The sequence below is a fragment of the Pollachius pollachius genome (genome assembly GCF_949987615.1).
Source record: "Pollachius pollachius genome assembly, chromosome: 2".
Lineage (NCBI taxonomy): Eukaryota > Metazoa > Chordata > Actinopteri > Gadiformes > Gadidae > Pollachius > Pollachius pollachius.
The window spans coordinates 3,524,302-3,544,301 of NC_136935.1; the positions used below are offsets into that span (position 1 = coordinate 3,524,302).

At 46.5% G+C, this 20,000-nt stretch overlaps 3 protein-coding genes across 7 annotated transcripts in view; 1 reads left to right on the plus strand and 2 right to left on the minus strand.

Moving 5' to 3' along the window:
* The window catches only part of map3k4 (mitogen-activated protein kinase kinase kinase 4), a 26,326-nt gene extending 19,706 nt beyond the window's left edge, over window positions 1–6,620 (plus strand). For all 5 annotated transcript variants that reach the window (XM_079758643.1, XM_079758646.1, XM_079758644.1 and 2 more), the window contains 10 exons: window positions 197–297; window positions 397–477; window positions 1,467–1,658; window positions 2,425–2,495; window positions 2,759–2,875; window positions 3,627–3,786; window positions 4,116–4,238; window positions 4,514–4,620; window positions 5,577–5,756; window positions 6,396–6,620. In XM_079758643.1, coding sequence (XP_079614769.1) covers window positions 197–297; window positions 397–477; window positions 1,467–1,658; window positions 2,425–2,495; window positions 2,759–2,875; window positions 3,627–3,786; window positions 4,116–4,238; window positions 4,514–4,620; window positions 5,577–5,756; window positions 6,396–6,416 — 1,153 coding nt within the window. In that variant the 3' untranslated portion in view covers window positions 6,417–6,620. The remainder of the gene's footprint in view (window positions 1–196; window positions 298–396; window positions 478–1,466; window positions 1,659–2,424; window positions 2,496–2,758; window positions 2,876–3,626; window positions 3,787–4,115; window positions 4,239–4,513; window positions 4,621–5,576; window positions 5,757–6,395) is intronic.
* A 982-nt stretch (window positions 6,621–7,602) lies between these two features.
* On the minus strand, window positions 7,603–10,841 carry LOC307091562 (1-acyl-sn-glycerol-3-phosphate acyltransferase delta-like; the record flags this gene model as incomplete). The annotated part of the gene is made up of 8 exons (XM_079758511.1): window positions 7,603–7,682; window positions 8,288–8,486; window positions 8,697–8,772; window positions 8,930–9,032; window positions 9,121–9,274; window positions 9,461–9,622; window positions 9,758–9,927; window positions 10,664–10,841. 8 exons carry the CDS (start codon window positions 10,839–10,841, stop codon window positions 7,603–7,605), a joined length of 1,122 nt encoding a protein of 373 aa, XP_079614637.1.
* A 5,125-nt stretch (window positions 10,842–15,966) lies between these two features.
* LOC307091551 (1-acyl-sn-glycerol-3-phosphate acyltransferase delta-like) overlaps window positions 15,967–20,000 on the minus strand; it is a 5,235-nt gene continuing 1,201 nt past the window's right edge. Inside the window, exons 2-9 of the mRNA XM_079758510.1 lie at window positions 19,802–19,983; window positions 18,918–19,087; window positions 18,622–18,783; window positions 18,355–18,508; window positions 18,152–18,254; window positions 17,914–17,989; window positions 17,495–17,693; window positions 15,967–16,334 (exon numbers count right to left, since the gene is read on the minus strand). Of these exons, the coding sequence (XP_079614636.1) occupies window positions 16,249–16,334; window positions 17,495–17,693; window positions 17,914–17,989; window positions 18,152–18,254; window positions 18,355–18,508; window positions 18,622–18,783; window positions 18,918–19,087; window positions 19,802–19,979 (1,128 nt within the window). The 5' untranslated portion in view covers window positions 19,980–19,983 and the 3' untranslated portion in view covers window positions 15,967–16,248. The remainder of the gene's footprint in view (window positions 16,335–17,494; window positions 17,694–17,913; window positions 17,990–18,151; window positions 18,255–18,354; window positions 18,509–18,621; window positions 18,784–18,917; window positions 19,088–19,801; window positions 19,984–20,000) is intronic.

Below are 20,000 nucleotides of genomic sequence, written 5' to 3' on the forward strand. Positions count from 1 at the left end.
GAATAAAGGATCTTCCACGTTTGTGCATGGCGATGTACAAAAGGCCATATTGCATATTAAAGGCATGTCTCAAACCTGGTACGGCGTGCAGCCGTCTAGATGGAGCGTAACAATCTATTCACATCAAAGTTAACAAATGTCCACAACACAGTTTGCCTAACTATGGAACAATGATGTGAAACCCTCTGGTTTGCAGGGGCTGTAGCTTCCACGAGAACGACCGGCTGTCGTCGGTGGCCGCCGAGCTCCAGTTCAAGTCCCTCAGTCGCCACTCAAGCCCCACGGAGGACCGGGAAGGTGGGTGTCTGCGGCCTTCCCCCCCGCCCGCCTGCCCTACCCCCCACACTGGGGGCTCCGCCTCTAAAACGTCTGCCTGGGTTTCCCCTCGCCCCACAGAGCCCTCGTACCCCAAGGTTGACCCGGGCAGCGCCGCACGCAGGAGCTGGGAGCTCCGCACCTTCATCAGCCAGTCGAAAGGTGAGGCCGGGAGGAGCGTGGTTCTGGTTAGAAATGGTGCCGCGTTTTACGTGGACTCGTGCTTGACATGGTCACATTTTTACATGGAGTCATGTTTTACATGGAGGCAGCTTTTATACGGATTCATGTTTTACTCGGAGTCACGTTTTTACATTGAGGCAGGTTTTCACGGGTTCACGTTTTACATGGTGTCACATTTTAATATGTAGTCCTTTTTAAGCAGTAAACTGCAAGGCCCACTTATTAAACAGGCTTTACTTTAATTGCCCAATTATGTTGTTTAACTATGTCAGTCTATTTCAAACAAAACGCTCAACCCTCAACGAGAAGGGCCCGGACAGGCCAGCTGGAGTGTGACGGTCTCGAAGGTTTGCTTTGGCGCTTTGCCTCCTCTTACGATGGCTCTGTGGCTATCTCTGAAGAAGGTCCAGTCCTGAATGTGCAAGAACTACACAGTTGCCCTGCTCTCCCAGCCATAATTTAACCGTCAGCATAATTCACACTGGAAAATAAGTCTTGACGTTTTTCTACACTTCTTGCTCCCTCAAGATTTGTCATTTGTTTACGTCCCCGCAGATGACAGCAATGCAGACGTTGTGTGTAATTAGTCAGAGAAGCGTGGTGGATTAGATTTTATTTAGATTCGGTTTTCCCTGTTTTTTTTGTGGGGGGGGGGGTTTGGACCCCACTGGTCCCATCTGGTCCAAGGAGACGTTCAGTGACCAAACCGACACTGCATTGCGTATAAAACAAGTTATTCTGCAAAGGTCTCCTCCACTCTCCAGTCAGTCTACCTAAAATCGATGCTTAAGGAAGGTGACCCCTCTCTCTCTCCCTCTGTCTCTCTCTCTGTCTGTCTCTCCCTCTGTCTCTCTCTGTCTCTGTCGCTCACTCTCTGTCTCTGTCTCTCCCTCTGTCTGTCTGTCTCTCTCTCTGTCTGTCTGTCTCTCTCTGTGTGTGTCTCTCTCTGTCTCCCCCCTCCCCCCCAGACATGGCGGCCCGCCAGAGCCCCATGGAGGCGGTACGGCTCTCCATCCGCTGCTTTGAGGAGAAGCGCTACGGCGTGATGAAGCAGCGCAGCATCATTGGCCAGGTGTGCCACACGCCCAAGTCCTTCGACAACGTCATGCACGTGGGCCTGCGCAAGGTCACCTTCAAGTGGCAGCGGGGCAACAAGATAGGTGAGGCCCGGCCGGAGGCACTCCGGCCCCCCTGTGTGCTCGAGGGTCGGAGGGGACATGTTGTCCACTTGCAGGCCGAACCGCTGTAGGGATTCATTTGGGCCCAACGCAATAAGGATCCTAAATCACCCCCAGGGCCAAACTAATTGTACTACCGATCATGACCCCTGGTGTAATACAGCAGGTGTGTGTGTGTGTGTGTGTGTGTGTGTGTGTGTGTGTGTGTGTGTGTGTGTGTGTGTGTGTGTGTGTGTGTGTGTGTGTGTGTGTGTGTGTGTGTGTGTGTGAATTGCACTGTTTCTTGTATGTTGTATGATACGTGTGGCCTGTGTCCTATGTGTATGCATTGTCTGCATTTGTATTGTTATTTATTTGATGTAAAGCAGCTATGTGTGACAGCATTGGAGTCCAAGAGAAATTCCAGTCCAGGGATAATAAATTGTATCTTGTCTTATCTCTTATACCGCCAGGTGTGAGTGTGATTAGCCTTTACAAGCCGTTGTGAAAATCGGCCTCTTCTGACACCACAAGTGGGCGTGGCCACCTCCTAGATGTGTGCTGGATAGATGAGCAACGTTTGCAACAGTCCGCTGGGTAGGCTGGTAGACTGATCTATCCAGCGCACGTCTAGGTGGACACGCCCACTTGTGATGTCAGAAGAGGCTGATTTTCGAAACGGCTTGTAACGGCTGATCACACTCCCACCTGGTGGTGATATACGTCACCTTTAATGGTATCCTGATTCATTCTTTCATTTCCTTTAAAGGTGAGGGGCAGTACGGGAAGGTGTATACCTGCATCAATGTGGACTCGGGCGAGCTGATGGCCATGAAGGAGGTGGGTCACCATTATTTTGGTCCGTATTGGAAACGCGATTATTGAAACGATTATTTTCTGAGTTTGAAAACATGATGCATTTATTCAACATTTCTTTCCAAAAAAACACTTTGTAGCAGAGAACTTTGAAATGTCCCCTTAAAAAATAATTTACAAAAAACCCAGAAATCGCGATTGAAATTAGATGAATCGCAAAAGCCCAAGTGCACGGAGCAACAGGGTGGAAGGAATGAGAGAAATGACTGAATGTTTCTTTCCATTAGATCCGATTCCAGCCCAACGACCACAAAACCATCAAAGAGACCGCCGACGAGCTGAAAATATTTGAGGGACTCAAACACCCCAACCTCGTGCGGTACTTTGGCGTTGAGCTCCACCGGGTAAGAGCAAAGGGACACGGACGTACGGGGAGAAACCGCACCCTAAGACGGAGGCTTTGCAGCAAGCCGGTAGTTAATAGTACGGTTGGGTTGGGGTTCAGACCCCAGTACCTGGGCATTGGGGTTGGCGTCGGTCATCAAGATGCCCTTAATACCCGCTCCTTCGAGGGGAAACATCACACTGGGCTATTCTCTAACACAGAAGAGTACGCTTTGTATGCGTGTTGTGAAGCAGTACTCTCCCGGAACGTAGCAGAGTGCGACCTACATCTGAAGACACAGAAAGGCACTCTTGTGCGAAAGATATACAGCCAAAAACGCAATTGTGTATCACGCGTTGTGCGATTGTGTACCACGCGTTGTGCGTCTGTGTACCACGCATTGTGCGTCTGTGTACCACGCATTGTGCGTCTGTGTACCGCGCATTGTGCGTCTGTGTACCGCGCATTGTGCGTCTGTGTACCGCGCATTGTGCGTCTGTGTACCGCGTATTGTGCGTCTGCGTACCGCGTATTGTGCGTTTGTGTACAGCGCATTGTGCGTTTGTGTACCGTGTATTGTGCGTCTGTACCACGCATTGTGCGTCTGTGTACCACGCATTGTGCGATTGTGTACCGCGCATTGTGCGTTTGTGTACCGCGTATTGTGCGTTTGTGTATCACGCATTGTGCGATTGTGTACCACGCGTTGTGCACCACGCGTTGTGCGATTAGTGCAGAGATGAACCTCACGGCCCTGCCCCCCCCCCCAGGAGGAGATGTACATCTTCATGGAGTACTGCGACGAGGGCACCCTGGAGGAGGTCTCCCGGCTGGGGCTGCAGGAACACGTCATCCGGCTGTACAGCAAGCAGATCACCACAGCCATCAATGTGCTCCACGAGCACGGCATCGTGCACCGCGACGTCAAGGGTCAGTGCCACCGCCAAATGGGTGTTTTTCAGTGTCGTTTCGGTTTTTTTCTTTGCCTACATTTTGAAGACTGCCCTTTATTGTAATATTTCCAGTATTTTTGTTTAGGAAATGTTTTTATTTTGACCTGGAAACTAGGAACTTTTTTAATGACTCTTTTTACCGACCTCTGAACATGAATTATGTCCATTTCTTAATGAAGTGAAGTGATTAGCTAATGCAATTGAAAGGAGCTGAGCGGTGTCTGATTCCATTGCTGATGTGTGTGTCTTACTCGTCATGTGTGTGTCTGACTCCATCGCTCATGTATGTGTGGTTTCTCCCCGCAGGAGCCAACATCTTCCTGACGTCGTCGGGTCTGATCAAGCTGGGAGACTTCGGCTGTTCGGTCAAGTTGAAGAACAACTCCCACACTATGCCTGGCGAGGTGAACAGCACCCTGGGAACTGCAGGTGAGACAATTCAGCAGTTATTCAAACCCACCACTAGGGGTCGCCACTGCTCGCACCGTAGAAAAATCTGCCTGGTGGACTTTAATGTACTCACAATTCATTCATCACCTATCACCTTATTTCTTTCAGAGTTGTTGTTATTTTGTTGTGCAGTTTCATTACTTTGATTTTACGAATTCGTTTAGAAAATACTTCCGGAAAACTATTTCCCAATGATTTTATTTTCATAATTGTTCATAGAGTGAAGAAGATATTCCCTGTGTGTGTTTTTTCAGCCTATATGGCTCCTGAAGTGATCACAAGGGCCAAGGGAGAGGGGCACGGCCGCGCTGCAGACATCTGGAGCCTGGGCTGCGTCCTCATTGAGATGGTCACTGGAAAGGTACAGAGACCGGGTTCACCTGAACACCTTATACTGAATACCTTTGTTATTCACCACTGGATGGCCCTGTTTCAGTGTATGACAAAGTAAAGATAAAGTAGTGGGTAAGGGCGACGTGTGCTGCATGCTGAGCCCTCGACCGTTTTAAACAGCCACTGATGTGTAATCGGTGTAAGCTACAATGTTGACTCATCTTGTTTGCTTAGCAGTAGTAATGAATGATTTAACTGCGGGGCGTGTGGCTGGCAAACAAGAAACACCCAAGGTGTGTCTAATGGTTCTCCCTCTCTTTCTCTCTCTCTCGTTCTGTGTTTATATCTCTCTTTCTCTCTGTTTTTCTCTCTTTCTGTGTCTCTGCCTCTCTCGCTCTGTCTCTCTCTGTCTCTGTGTCTCTCTCTGTCTCTGTCTCTCTCTCCGGCTCTGTTGCTCTCACTGTGTCGCTCTGTCTCTCTCTCTGTCTCTGTGTCTCTCTCTCTGTGTCTCTCTCTCTGTCTCTGTGTCTCTCTCTGTCTCTGTCTCTCTCTCCGGCTCTGTTGCTCTCACTGTGTCGCTCTGTCTCTCTCTCTCTGTGTGTCTCTCTCTGTCTCTGTCTCTCTCTCCGGCTCTGTTGCTCTCACTGTGTCGCTCTGTCTCTCTCTCTGTCTCTGTGTCTCTCTCTCTGTGTCTCTCTCTCTGTCTCTGTGTCTCTCTCTGTCTCTGTCTCTCTCTCTGGCTCTGTTGCTCTCACTGTGTCGCTCTGTCTCTCTCTCTCTGTGTGTCTCTCTCTGTCTCTGTCTCTCTCTCCGGCTCTGTTGCTCTCACTGTGTCGCTCTGTCTCTCTCTCTGTCTCTCTCTCTGTGTCTCTCTCTCTGTCTCTGTCTCTCTCTCTCTCTGTGTCTCTCTCACTGTGTCGCTCTGTCTCTCTCTCTGTCTCTCTGTCTCTCTCTCTGTGTCTCTCTCTCTGTCTCTCTATGCAGCGGCCTTGGCACGAGTACGAGCACAACTTCCAGATCATGTACAAGGTGGGCATGGGCCACAAGCCGCCCATCCCGGAGAAGCTGAGCACGGAGGGGAAGGACTTCCTGGGCCACTGCCTGGAGAGCGAGCCGCGGCGTCGCTGGACCGCCAACATGCTGCTGGACCACCCCTTCGTCAAGGTGTGTGTGTGTGTGTGTGTGTGTGTGTGCGCGTGCGTGTGGGATTAAGGGCTCTTAACAAGCAGGTCTGACTAAAGGTAGAGTTTTTGTTGGACGTCGACGCAACGCAAGGGGGTTTACGGACCCATTACGTCCCTGCGGACCCTCCGTGCGTCCACCGAAAGGGCTTGACGTGCGCCTCCCAAAAAATGTAACATTGCAACACAGCAAGGGCTGTGATTGGCCCACTAACGTAAACCCCGACGCAGAACCAAAACAGGTTTGCGACAGCGTCGAAAGTCATTGCGTTGCGTCGCAACCAACCATAACGCTAACTTTAGGGGAATGAGCTGTTGTTTAACGGCCACAGCACGTGACGCAGCAGTTTGCTTGTGTGTAACACGCTGGTCCCACTGGAATAACTTGATAAATAACGCGTTCAAATTTGGTTTACGAATACAAATAGTAAAAAGGGGGAAAGTCTTCAGTACGTTGACACACGAGGGCCAAACTGTGTCGTTACACCTTCAACTATATCGGAAAACGAATCTCCCGGAAGCTTGACCCGACGAGAAAAAACCGACACAGTGGACGTGATGGATGTGTGATGACAGTGGTGACGACTTGTCTTCTTACACGCTTTCATTGTCGTCCCCTCAGGTCTGTACGGACGAGGAGTGACGGAAAGGACGCAACTCGAAGATTGAACACAACGAAGCACTACTGGACATGTTGCCTGGACAACTGTTGGCATGGAGAGAGAGAGAGAGAGAGAGACGGAGAGAGAGAGAGTCTATGGCCGCCGGCACATTGAGATGAATGGTGAAACTGTACAGTGCCATTTCATTGGACGACTGGACCTAATGGAATAAACTATCTCCACCTATAGTCTGGGGGGGGGGGGGGGGGGGGGGGGGGGGGGGGGGGGGGGGGGTAGGGACAGGGGTGTATATACTGTAAGAATAAGATTGAGTTTGATCCTTGTATAAACGGCATTGTAAAGTAAGAGTTATTAATTATAGCTGCATTTCTTGCTCTCACTGGTGAAGACGTCTCAATAAGCAACGAGGGTTGTTGTTATATTATTATTATTATTTTGTTATGACAGAAGGAGGCGATGGGTGGAAGCTCTGGCACTTTTTAACAAACGGTTGACCCTCGTGGTGGGCGTGGCCGGGGGAGGGTCTTAAACTTTAACCAATCGCAGCAGGGGTCCTTTTGTCTGGATGCGGTCGTCGCCATTTTACCCTTTTTTTTTTTTTTTTATCAAACAGACCCCCAAACTTACTTGCCAATTACGTTAACTTCTATTGTTATTAGTGGACACTATGAAGTTGAACATATATATATCATTTTTTCATTTTAATGTATTTATCTTTGTCTTGCCGAGGAGCTAAGGGAGTCAACGGATAGTATTGAAGGCCCTGGGAGGGGGGGGGGTTCTGGCCTGGCCAGCGGAATGCTGTGAAGGTCTGTCCTGAGGGGGTTATCAAGAGACTAGTTCACTAAGAGAGAAGGGGGGGGTGGGGTCTCCCCCAGCCCTGCTGCTCAACACACACACACACACACACACACACACACACACACACACACACACACACACACACACACACACACACACACACACACACACACACACACACACACACAAACTTCTGGTCCTCTGCTGCTCTGTGTTTGCCATGTACAAACAATATTAATAAACAATTTTTTTAAGAAGTAGGTCTGGGTGAATGGTTTATCAAGACTCCTGGGTAAACATGTTTGTCTTTATTTGTGTACGAAGAACACCTGTCATCTCGCCCCCACCATTTCCGCAGTAGTGGGCGGATTCTTGTTGTTCTGGTTTGGTTTTGGACGTTGTGTTTCAGCTGTTCACCTTATTGCCGTAACCTGAGCTCCTGCTGATCTCCGTCTGGCCAATCATCCATCGGAATAGCAGCGAGGCTGAACGGAAAGGAAGAATCCTCACAGGATCAGAGTTCTGCTATGTGTGACTGGGATAACACCGGAAGTGGTCGTGACGTCTGTTAATCATTTAAATTCTCCAATGAAACAAAAAAAATCGAACCTCAAAGTGGTGAGTGCAAGCAGTACACTGATCTGCGTCACATCAAACACTGATGTTGGTAAGGGTAGAACCGTTTATAAGAGACAACCTCCACTCAGGGATTACTGTAACTGTTCTTGCTGTATTTATAGAATATAGTCACCCAGATTTTGGATCATAAGGTAGAATAATACTGTATACATGCAACCTCATCAACCCCATCAATTGAATGGCGGAGCTGCATCCAATAATGATAAATGACCATATATATATATATAATAAATCTGTTGATTCCTTTCTCTTTACCAAGAACTGAAAGTGAAGCTTTTCATGCACGGATCACGTGCTGATACAACAGGTCACATCACCATGGCTGCATGCCTAACTGTTGTCAAATGGCGTGCGTTAGAACTCTGCACGCTGACCAAATGTGAGGTTAAAGAGGAAGCAGGGCCAGGGCAGAGGATCAGTCTGGCATGGGGTTGGAACGGAGGACACTGACCTCCATAGCAGAAGGCCAGCGAGGCCAGGATGGTGAGCGTTGAGCCGGAGCTCAGAAGGGAAACCAGGAAAGCTCCGAGGGGGAAAAGCACCAGGGCCGACCAGCACAGCCAGTTGATCAGAGGCCCGAGACGCCTCGGGGCGCTCACGATGGGGCCTGGGTAGCGCCCCGTCTGGATAAACTGCTCCTGGAAGCCGTCCTGCAAGGACCCATTCACAAGACGCATGCAAACACACGCACACGCACCCACAGTTTTTTTTAAGACTCCATTTTTGTACTATTCTTATCTTGTTCGAAACCAAGAAAACCTAAAAGTCATTGCCGTGAGGCACTGCTGGTCGTGTTCAACAGTCGATTTTCTTCCACTGTTGTTGAAGAAAGACGGGTGAACACTGATCCCCAGCCCTACCTTCTCTTGGTAGAGCTTGTGGAGCCATGCTGCACATTCAGCCTCTCCCTCTGGTATGGACTCTAGGGGGATCCTCCTGAAGAGGCAGATGCAATGTTCTGGATTCAACCGGAAACTACCCAAAACATGACATTTACAGTGCAAACTTCCGGTCGTGATCGAATGAAAGAAACGAGGCCCGCTAGAATGACTCCATTTACTTAAAAGTATTTTTTGTTTTGCTGCGTTCGTACCTGACATTTAGAGCAGGGTGATATTTCTTCCCTCTGAGAATCCCTAACAGAGAGGGTGTCTCGTTATTCCGGAAGTTCAACGTAAGGTCGTACACGGCCGCCACTGGGGAAGAAGCCAGTCAACTGATCAGTAAGGGGTTGGATCGTCACACCATAATGACCCAACATTCGATTGGCAGGAAAGGCCTTACCTGAGCCCCTGAGGTTTTGAACCGTTACCCAGAATCCCTTGGTTCTCGGCAGCAGGTGATGTTTGAGTTTGGGCAGGCCCTTTTTCTCTGCCACCTCCATGCTGGTCTGGTGCTTCTGTGCTGTGAAGCGCGTTCCCTCACAATAGAGCAAGAGCTAGCCACAGGCGGGGAGAAGTGTATTTTAATCGCCAAAGGATCATGGAAATTGAAATAATGTTGACCGCTCGCTAACTATCCAACTGAAAATAAACATTGAACTAAACACTAAAAAACACAAAAATGTGTCCCTCACACTCCACCGTGATATAATCTATGTAAGCTCTGCTGGCTAATGTCTTACCAAAAACTTTTCTGGGTAATCCCGCAGTTTCTGCAGGCTCTGGGGCACTGTGATGCGGTCCTCTTCCCACTTCCTCGTGCAGAACACGAGCTCCGTGAAGTACCACATCCAGCCAATCACCGGCACGTACGCCAACTCTTTCTTAACGACAGCTTTTGAACTCTGGAAAAAGTGAAAATGTATAGTGGATGTCAACGACGCTGGTGTCCACCCCTGACGGACTAAACCTTTCCGGTTAACATGGTCACATATTGGCTGCATTCTCTGACTGATTTCTATTTTTTTTCCCGCTCTTACCCCCAGAACACCGAATCTCTCACAGAAGCTCCAGCCACACACGAAGTCTATCTCAAAGCTGTGGTTGAGGACCACTATGCCGTTCTCGTTTCCGTACAAAGGGTACATCTTGGGGTCTGTGTACAGTGTGCATTCAGTCCCGGACCACCAGTCCAAGAGAGCCACCGCTTCTGAGAAGAGAAAAGAAAAAGAACACGAATGGAAGAATTTGCTATATCTCATGAAAATATGACCAACTTTATTGTACCCATTGATTTATTTGAATGTGTTACATGACGTTTATTTAGCTGAAGCTTTTGTCCAAAGCAACTTACAATTGCAAGTGAATTAAACCATGAAGATACAACCCAGGCATTGCAAGGAACATGCAAGTACATCAGTTTTCTCCATGGGCCAAGATGCATTCTTATCAGATGAGTTTTCAGTCTGGGATGGAAGATAAATCCACCGTCTGTTTACGATTTTAACTCATTTGAGTCCCCACAATATGGCGGAATATCGTCAAAACCCCCATGATGCATTCCGATGTCCAACCTCTAAACCGGCTCCTGAATGACATTGCCAATCGGAATTCAAAGGTGACATATCATACCACCAGGTGTGAGTGTGACTAGCCGTTACAAGCCGTTTTGAAAATCAGCCTCTTCTGACATGACGAGTGGGCATGTCCACCTAGATGTACCGTGGATAGATCAGCTGACCAGCCTACCCAGTGGACTGTAGCAAACGTTGCTCATCTATCCGTCACACATCTAGGTTGACACGCCCCCTTGTGATGTCAGAAGAGGCCCGGTTTTGAAAATGGCTTGTAACGGGTAATCACACTTGCGGTATAATATGTCACCTTTGAGGTTGCATGAGCCTCTTTTAACCGGACTCAAGTGTCACCGACGTCCTTCTACTCACGGCTGCTGATGCAGTAGCCCAGCCTGCCGTTGATGCGGCGGGCCAGCGACTTGTTGAGCCACCACACGGGCAGCGTGCACAGCTGTAGCAGGTTGACCAGCAGCCCACTGGCCAGGAACACGTAGCCAATGAGCACGTGGCACAGGACCTGGGACTTCAGGCACTCCACAAGACCCATCTCTCTGCACATTACTTCACCATTAGTTAATGCAGTATTAAACATTATTCTAAAGTGTTAGCATAAGTGTTAGGGTCAGGGCTGTTGTGGGCCAGGGTTAGACTAACCCTATTTAATAAGGCATGAATGAATGCATAAGGTAATACCATAACCACATCATAAGTTAACACCATTACTAAATGGTTAATAGACACGGTAGTTAACTGTTACTGTTTGTTAATGCTTATTACTGTATTGATTGCTCTGTTGCTTCAAGCTATTCAGTTGCATTTGACTTGCGGATTCTCTGCAAGTTGGAACTATAGGCTGTGCACGCAGGCACACACACACACACACACACACACACACACACACACACACACACACAGTGCCTACTCGAATAGATGAGTCCACTCCTTCCTCTGAGCTGAAAGAGGTCTTTGAGAGCAGAGGTGGCCTGCTCACTGTACCCACATGACCTTATGGTTGAACAGGCCATTGTACATCTGCTGTGCTGTCCACAGACTCGAACACATGTATGTAGATGTTGGCCATTTGTTTACTGTGTTATAATAACACGGATTGTGGCCTTGCATTACTTAAGTTACAATTAAATTATAAGGTTATTGTAAAGAAATAGATGGATGGGTCAAGGCATGTCACCACTTTCTTGTTTTAGGAATTTATATCTATGTGACCTAGAGCTCATGGTCAAAGGTTTATTACTTGTTTGAATATAGAACTGACATAGAAGACCTAGGCTTTTTTTACAATGAGAGATGCAAAATAAACTACAGTTAGTTCAATAGAGAGCTCTAGGCTAGCCTGTTTATATGAGCTAGGCACACATTCAACACTTTCTAAAGTGAACTCTTTTGTCTATTCAAAACACCCGGCATGGGGAATAATGGCCCTGATATTAAGGAAGAAACACTTTCTTCTTCACATTTAGTGTTTTTTATCCTTAACTACAATTTCATTATTTTAATAATTGTAAACAGACAACCCCAGATAGAATACATATCCTTACAAAAATGTTGTACAATGGGTTATTATATGTAATTTAAATGGCATGAAGGACGTTTACGTTGGTTTTAAGGTAAAGTTAGAATTACTATATTGAACTAACAAAGCACTGTTTGTGATAGAATAGGACTGCACATTAAATAGTAGGCTGTAGAATAAATTATAATAAACCAGATAATTGCAAATCTATCAAAACAGCCTATAAATAACCACACATATCTACGGTTCCCATGATAAAATAAAGAAACACACACAGCTACAACTTAAAACAAACAACCACTCACCTGCGATTTAGTGTTGATGAAAGGTTATTTCAATCTTCTGTGGTATCGTTGTTTTGGGCTAAGTGTGACTCGGAGAGTGTTAAGTGTTCAACACGTGGTTTATTCAGAGACTCAAGGTAAACAAGCTTAAACCCTTGAGGTGGTTCATGAAGCATCTCTCGAAGACAGGTAAATATTCTGTTTATATTGGTAATGGGCGGAATGGTTAATAAGCCAAATCCACAGGTTATAATTTACCCAGGTGTTTACATTTACATTTAGGGCATTTAGCAGACGCTATTCCCGCCCCGACGGCGGAGTCAACCATGAAAGGCCACAGCCAGCTCGTCGGGAGCAGTTAGGGTTGGGTGTATTGCTCCTGGACACCTCGACACTCATCTAGGTGAGGCGGGGGTCAAACTAGCAACCTTCCAGTTACAAGTCAGCCCCGAAAGGTAAACCTTCAGTCTGTCTTAGCCCGGGAGGAATGGCAAAGAATGCTTCTGACTTATCTCAAAACCACAAACGTGAGAGAAGAAGAAGCTATTCAGGACTGGTGTTCGCACTTCAAATATGTGGTCCAATGAGATTCTGATGTTACCTTGAATATAATTTGGTCTAAATAAAACATAGCAGAAATGAATTCACATCAGTTCCCAATTTTTCAATTTCAGCAAAGGGTTGTGGCGACTTTATTCCTGTACTTTCCCGAATGACAGCTCCTGACAACTTTGCCTTCAGGAGGAGTCGAACGACGCCCTAGCACACACTTGTGTGGCAGTAGTTAGCAGGTGGATGGGATGCCTTCTAGAGAGTGTTTCTAGTCCTTCTACAACCACCACAGGATGTGTAATGGAAAAATTATATTTTCACATTCTGTGTCTGTAAATGCCATTTGTCGGTTGTCCCTTTTCGCTGACAACCTTGGGGTGGTCAAGGGTCAAAGGGTCTAACTGAGAAGTCACCACTATGAGACCCCACATTATAATTGTCAATGATGGTATCAAATGGTGTTTGCCTAGGGACTGAGTTTCCTGTGTTCTCATCAAGGAGAAGAGTGCATAGGGGGATCTCTGCTCCCTCGTGCCCGGTATACCCAAGGCACAAAGGTTAACGTTAGAAAACGCTATGGACAAGTAGAGTTGCTGGACAATGCAAGGAATAGGAGACAGAGCTTAAATAATGAAGGGGAAACAACATGATGGATTTTCCCATCTCACATCATGTGTGGAGCAGAGCTGATCTTAGAACTTTGGAGGCCTGTGCCAAGGTATAAGAAGTCCTCGCTTTTGCCAATGCATTGGACTTCATGATGCTGCTCTTGGAGTGAACCCATCTTGGAGGGACGCAGGATGATTTGCCATTTCGGGACTTCTCTTGGAGAGACGTAGGGAGGGCTCCCATCTAGGCCTCGGATCAGTGTTTGTTTAATGGATTGTTTTATTGTTTGTTGTACGTTATTGTACCGTCATTGCCCAACTATGCGACCAGAATCGGGTGACGCTTTGTTCTACTCAGTTCGGTCAGTTTATGATTGACTTGGTTCCGGAATTCCCCCATAAGATGCGAAGCAGAAGGAGTAGGCCATACAGTGGTCCAATGATCTTTGTGCATGTAATCTTCACCCTCATTATTTTGAGTTTTGTTAAGAGGTTCCCATTGAGCTAGAAATCGTACAATTCATGGAGAAGTTGTGCATTACTCGCTTTTGTGTGCATGTATAATACCTAGGTGTGTTTGAGTAGTTGTATGTTTATTGACCAATGTCTTGTGAACACACGTGTACGTATGTTAATGTGTGTACGTGTACATACGTGTGTGGACGTATTTTTAGGTAGGCCTAAGTGTATATTTTGAGTATGCATGTACATATGTAATTAACGGCCGTTGCGTTCATGTTTTAAGCGGTTGTTAGGGAGTTCTGGGTTGTTGTTATGGCGTGTTGGTGGTTGCTAGGGTGTTCTCAGCTGTTGGGAGGGTGTTTTCGGCAGTAGCTAGGGCGTTCTAGGCTATTGTGTTGGGAGATTGCTATGGTGATCTAGGTGGCTACTACTAGGGTATTCTGGGCGGTTGCTAGGTTGTTTTGGGCGGTTGCTAATGCGAACGGTTTCTAGGGTGTTGCTAGTGTACCATATGTATCTAGTTTAGCAATGTCCATACTGTTAGATTTCAGCTTATTGCTAAGCTGTTCGTGTAGACTCTGCGTTGTGTATTTTTTTTCGTCGTAATAGTAATTCTTGAAGTTGAAATTGAAGCAACCTGCCAGGTTGGATCAGAGGGTCAAATAGATGGTTTATTCGAGGATGTAATTCAGCACAGGTACAGACTAAGGTGGAATAGTCTTAGTGTAGGCGGTGAGGATCAGTCTCCCGACGTGCTTCTTGGCTATTGATCCCCCTTCTCACCGAACCAAAGGGTTCGGGCGAGTATTATAATAAAGATAACGTGAATAACAAGAGAACAGAAGCACTCTCACCCTTGATAAGGTATATGGCCCCGGCTATGTCCCAGACGACCAGGTTGGTTCATCCTTGTTGAGACTTAACAAATGGCGAAATGTTGGAAATAACACCTCGTTATCAGTCTGAGAGGCACTGGTCTGTTTCTAGACTAAGAAATGTGAACACAGAGAGACACTAAAGTAAAGAGTGACACTGGTACTCCATGTTACCAGGCAGGAGATCTCCCTGAGAGTGTGTGGTGAAGACTGGTAGAGACCGTGCACACTGATTGCTCAATGTTCAACAGGTGTGCAGCCTCACCCAGGGGCGTTTCTAGGTTTTTGAAATATCCGGGGCTTATGGTGAGATTTATTATCCATCCGTCTCAGAGGTCCGAGGACATTGCCTAGCGACATGCATGAACACGCCCCTTTTCCTCGGACGGCGAACTTGCTTGCTCGGTTGAACTCAGAGGAGATCGAGCAAGGATCCGAGACAAAATTCAAGATGGCTGCGCCCAGTGTGACTTGTAAGTATGAACTGTTTTCATTGTGTTTGGACCCCTTTGGTGGTTTAAATGGCAATTTCAATCACTAGTATTACTGCAATACCTTACTGCGTCCGTATCTCTGCCTATAGCCTATACTTATTTGGAGCGTCTGGTACTTTGCCAATGCTACTGCGACAACAGCTTTCCAGGTGACATCCATGTTTATCCCAGAGGGAAAGGGAAAATGTGTGCGTAGCGCGCGGCAAATTTTTTTGTATGCTTTATAGCGCATGCACATTTTTCATAAAACTTTTTCTAAATGCACAAAATACGCAGTTTATTATAGCTTTAAATAGCTACCTGACTGCTGTGCTGCTTATCCCCAGACATCTAAAGTGTCATTCAAATTATTTCAGAGTAAAATAAAATACAATTGAGACAGACCTTACATAAATATATATGACTGGGGGTAGGATAGGTGAATTCACTTGAAGTGGTAAACAGTCTGGTTATGTTTTTAAACTGTTTATTCTCTTGCCAGAAGGACTATCTAGAAGGACTAAGCTACTTTATTTTGAGATCCCCCTGGAATCCCCATGTTTGTTTCTGGTGTGAAGCAAGCTAAAAAAAAATAATTAAAAAAGATCCAGCCCCAGAGTCCAATCAGTCTGACTCAGGCCAGGTGTGGCTGCTTAAATCAGCCATCATCCACACAAACCCCCACAGTATTTGTACGTTTGAATTTATTTTATGTGTATGTATTCTTGCATATTTGTTTGTATGTTTGTTTCTGTATGTATGTATGTATACGTCACTCACTTACTCACTCACTCACTCACACAAAATTTGGTCCTCGGCTGCTCTCAGTGTTTGCCATGTATGAACAATAAAAATAAATAACATAAAATGTGAGAAGAATTTTGTCTGTGTGAATGGTATAGTAAGACTCGTAGTGTTTCTCGTTCTTTATTTTGTGAACAAAAAAACCCTTGACCCCAGCTGTGCTCATACGTTTCCTGCTCATTTCTTATTCTTGTTCACCAAAGCAAACCCAACGGCCCGAGAACTATCCAGGGTAAATCGTTCTCTTTTTCCACGTGCTGGGAAGCTTGCAGGAATAGGTCTGCCCAGCAGGTCTGACTGTCTGCTCGCCCCACCATGTCCGTAGTAGTGGGCAGATTCTTTTTGTTCGTTTTGGACGTTGTTTTTCAGCTGCTGCTGTTCACCTTATTGCCGTAACCTGAGCTCCTGCTGATCTCCGTCTGGCCAATCATCCATTGGAATAGCAGCGAGGCTAAACCAAAAGGAGAAATCATCACAGAGTTGAACAATGTGTGACTGGGAGAACACAGGAAGGGGTCATGACGTCTTTGGTACATGGGCTACCTATAGATGTGACGGTTCGGGCATTTTAGTAGGAAACCTTAATGTATAGAAATTATTTTGTAAAGGTGTCCTCCGTTAGATGCCTGTTAATGGCAAAATTAGCCAGACCAAAAATAGAATTGAACCTCAAAACGGTGAGAGTACAAGCAGGATAGCAATGTATTGAGCTTGCAATGTAAGAAAAATAAAACGAAAGAGGAAAAAATATCCTTGTGCAATAGAATCATTCTGATGGGGTCAAGACAACTTAATGGTTGAAGTGTTGCGAAAGGAATGGATAAGGAAAGCCAGGTTAAACAATCAGGGGATCTGGGTTTTCCTTGATGGATAAGGGAGGCAAGTTGAAAGGATGAGGGAAACTGGGTAGAAGGTTTGCCACCAATAAGTGGCAAACCGAGCTTTACCTTGAAGACTAGGAACTAACGAAAACCAAAGGAGTTGGTTGATGTTGAAGCGATGTATGGGCATTGTTTGATGGAGCTTAAGCTTGGAGCTTATGGGAGGAATCACAGAGCATGACAATAAAGTAGGTGTGCCAAAACTGGAAAAGCAGGTGTTCTGATTATCAGCTTGACTTTTGAGTTACTTTCTTAAAGATTTAAATAAAAGTCAGTTCATTAGGCGGTTTAGTGATCTGATCTCTTCTCTTGTTTAAGTGTTGTACTTTCCACAGCACTATTAGCGTAACCACCAATTATTATTTTTTTTTTATCTGACTTAACTTTTTATTTGACTCATTTGACGCCAAACATACGGAGATTCCACCTACTGGGTATGGACCTCTAGTTAAGATCAAGTTGATTCCTTTCTCTCTCTACCAAAACTCAAGCTTTTCATAGACAGATCACGTGCCGTTACGAAAGATCGCATCACCATGACTGCATGCCTAATGGTTGTCAAGAGGCGTGCTTTAGAACTGTGCAGGAAAAAAAAAAATTGCGGTGTGAAATCACATTTGTGTGGTGAAATCAGCAGACTGATGAAAGGCTAAGAAAATGATGAAGTAGTCTAATGGACAGGCATGGCAGAGGATCAGTCTGGCATGGGGTTTGAACGGAGGACACTGACCTCCATAGCAGAAGGCCAGCGAGGCCAGGATGGTGAGCGTTGAGCCGGAGCTCAGAAGGGAAACCAGGAAAGCTCCGAGGGGGAAAAGCACCAGGGCCGACCAGCACAGCCAGTTGATCAGAGGCCCGAGACGCCTCGGGGCGCTCACGATGGGGCCTGGGTAGCGCCCCGTCTTGATATACTGCTCCTGGAAGCCGTCCTGCAAGTACCCATTCACAAGACGCATGCAAACAGTAAATAACCAATAGTATTTTAGTTTGTACCCAAGGAAACCTGAAAGTGAAGTCATTGCCACGAGTGACTGATGCTCATTGTTCTACAAACGACAACAGTTGATTGTCTTCCTCATGACAATCAACGCGAACTCCCACGTTCAAAGAGTACAAGGAAGACGGGTGAACACTGATCCCCAGCCCTACCTTCTCTTGGTAGAGCTTGTGGAGCCATGCTGCACATTCAGCCTCTCCCTCTGGTATGGACTCTAGGGGGATCCTCCTGAAGAGGCAGATGCAATGTTCTGGATTCAACCGGAAACTACCCAAGACATGACCTTTACAGTACAATGGTCTCACAGAGAGACAACTGCTGGTTGGGATCGAAAGAAAGAAACGGGACTCACTGTCCTTCATTTTTGGTTCAGTTTTGCTACGTTTGTACCTGACATATAGATCAGCATGATATTTCTTCCCGCTGAGAATTCCTGACAGAGAGGGAGTCTCGTTATTCCTGAAGTTCAATGTGGAGTCGTACACGGCCGCCACTGGGGAAGAAGTCAGTCAACTGATCAGTGAAAGGGTTGGATTGGATCGTCACACCATAATGACCCAATTCCTAATGTTTTTTTAATTGAAATGCCTCACCTGTGCCCCTGAGGTTTTGAACCGTTACCCAGAATCCTTTGGTTCTTGGCAGAAGGTGATGTTTGAGTTTGGGCAGGCCCTTTTTCTCTGCCACCTCCATGCTGATTTGGTGCTTCTTTGCTGTGAAGCGCGTTCCCTCACAAAAGAGCAAGAACTAGCCACAGGAGGGGAGAATTTGAAATTGATCGCCAAAGGATTTTGGAAATTGAAATAATGTCCATCAGTCACTAACTATCCCACTGAGGGTTTTGCTGGCTGATGTCTTACCCAAAAGTTTTCTGGGTAATCCCGCAGTTTCTGCAGGCTCTGAGACACTGTGATGCGGTCCTCTTCCCACTTCCTTGTGCAGAACACGATCTCCAGGAAGTACCACATCCAGCCAATCACCGGCACATACGCCAACTCTTTCTTAACTAAAACTTTGGCGCTCTGGAAAAAATGATAATTGATAGTGGATGTCAAAGATGTTGACATCCACCCCTGATAGACTAAATCTTTCTGGTTAACATGGTCACATATTGGCTGCATTCTTTGAAGGACTTTGATTTGTTTTCCCCTCTTACCCCCAGAACACCGAATCTGTCACAGAAGCTCCATCCACACATGAAGTCTATCTCGAATTGATGGTTGAGGATCACTATGCCATTCTCGTTTCCGTACAAAGGGTACATCTTGGGGTCTGTGTACAGTGTGCATTCAGTCCCAGACCACCAATCCAAGATTGCCACCGATTCTGAGAATAGAAAATAACGTACGTTAGGTATGGAAGAATCAGCTATTTCCTGTTTATCATGTTTATTGTACCCACTGATTTTCTTGTGTGTGTGTGTGTGTGTTTGAATTACATTAACTGGTATTTAGCTGATGGTTTCATCCAAAGCGACTTGCAATTACAAGAACATTCAACGGTGAACAAGCAACCAAGATATTGCAAGATTCAAGAACATACATTTTCTCAAATCAGCTTCTACGTGCACAGTGCTATATAGAAACAAGAGATATAGATCTCCATGGGCCAAAATGCAGTCATGGGTTTTCAGTCTGCGACGGAAGATAAATCCAGGTTTGTTTACGATTGTACACAACTACAATTAGGGCATTTAGCAGACGCTTTTATCCATGCAAGGCGACAGCCAGCTCGTCTGGAGCAGTTAGGGTTAGGCGTCTTGCTCAGGTACACATCAACACTCAGCTAGGAGGAGCTGGGGATCGAACCATTAACCTTTCGGTTAAAAGACAACTGCTCTACCTCCTGACCCCCCCCCACTACAACTCTGTTGAGTCCTCCAAGTATTGCCAAGAAAAACTCCCATGATGCATTCTGATGTACAACCCCGATACCTTCTCATGAACGAAATTGCGCATCTGTATTTTCGGTTGCTATAAAAACCAAAAGCCTCTTTTAACCGGACCTCTTTTAAAGTGTCACCGACGTCCTTCTACTCACGGCTGCTGATGCAGAAGCCCAGCCTGCCGTTGATGCGGCGGGCCAGCGACTTGTTGAGCCACCACACGGGCAGGGTGCACAGCTGTAGCAGGTTGACCAGCAGCCCACTGGCCAGGAACACGTAGCCAATGAGCACGTGGCACAGGACCTGGGACTTCAGGCACTCCACAAGACCCATCTCTCTGGGGAGCCGGACACA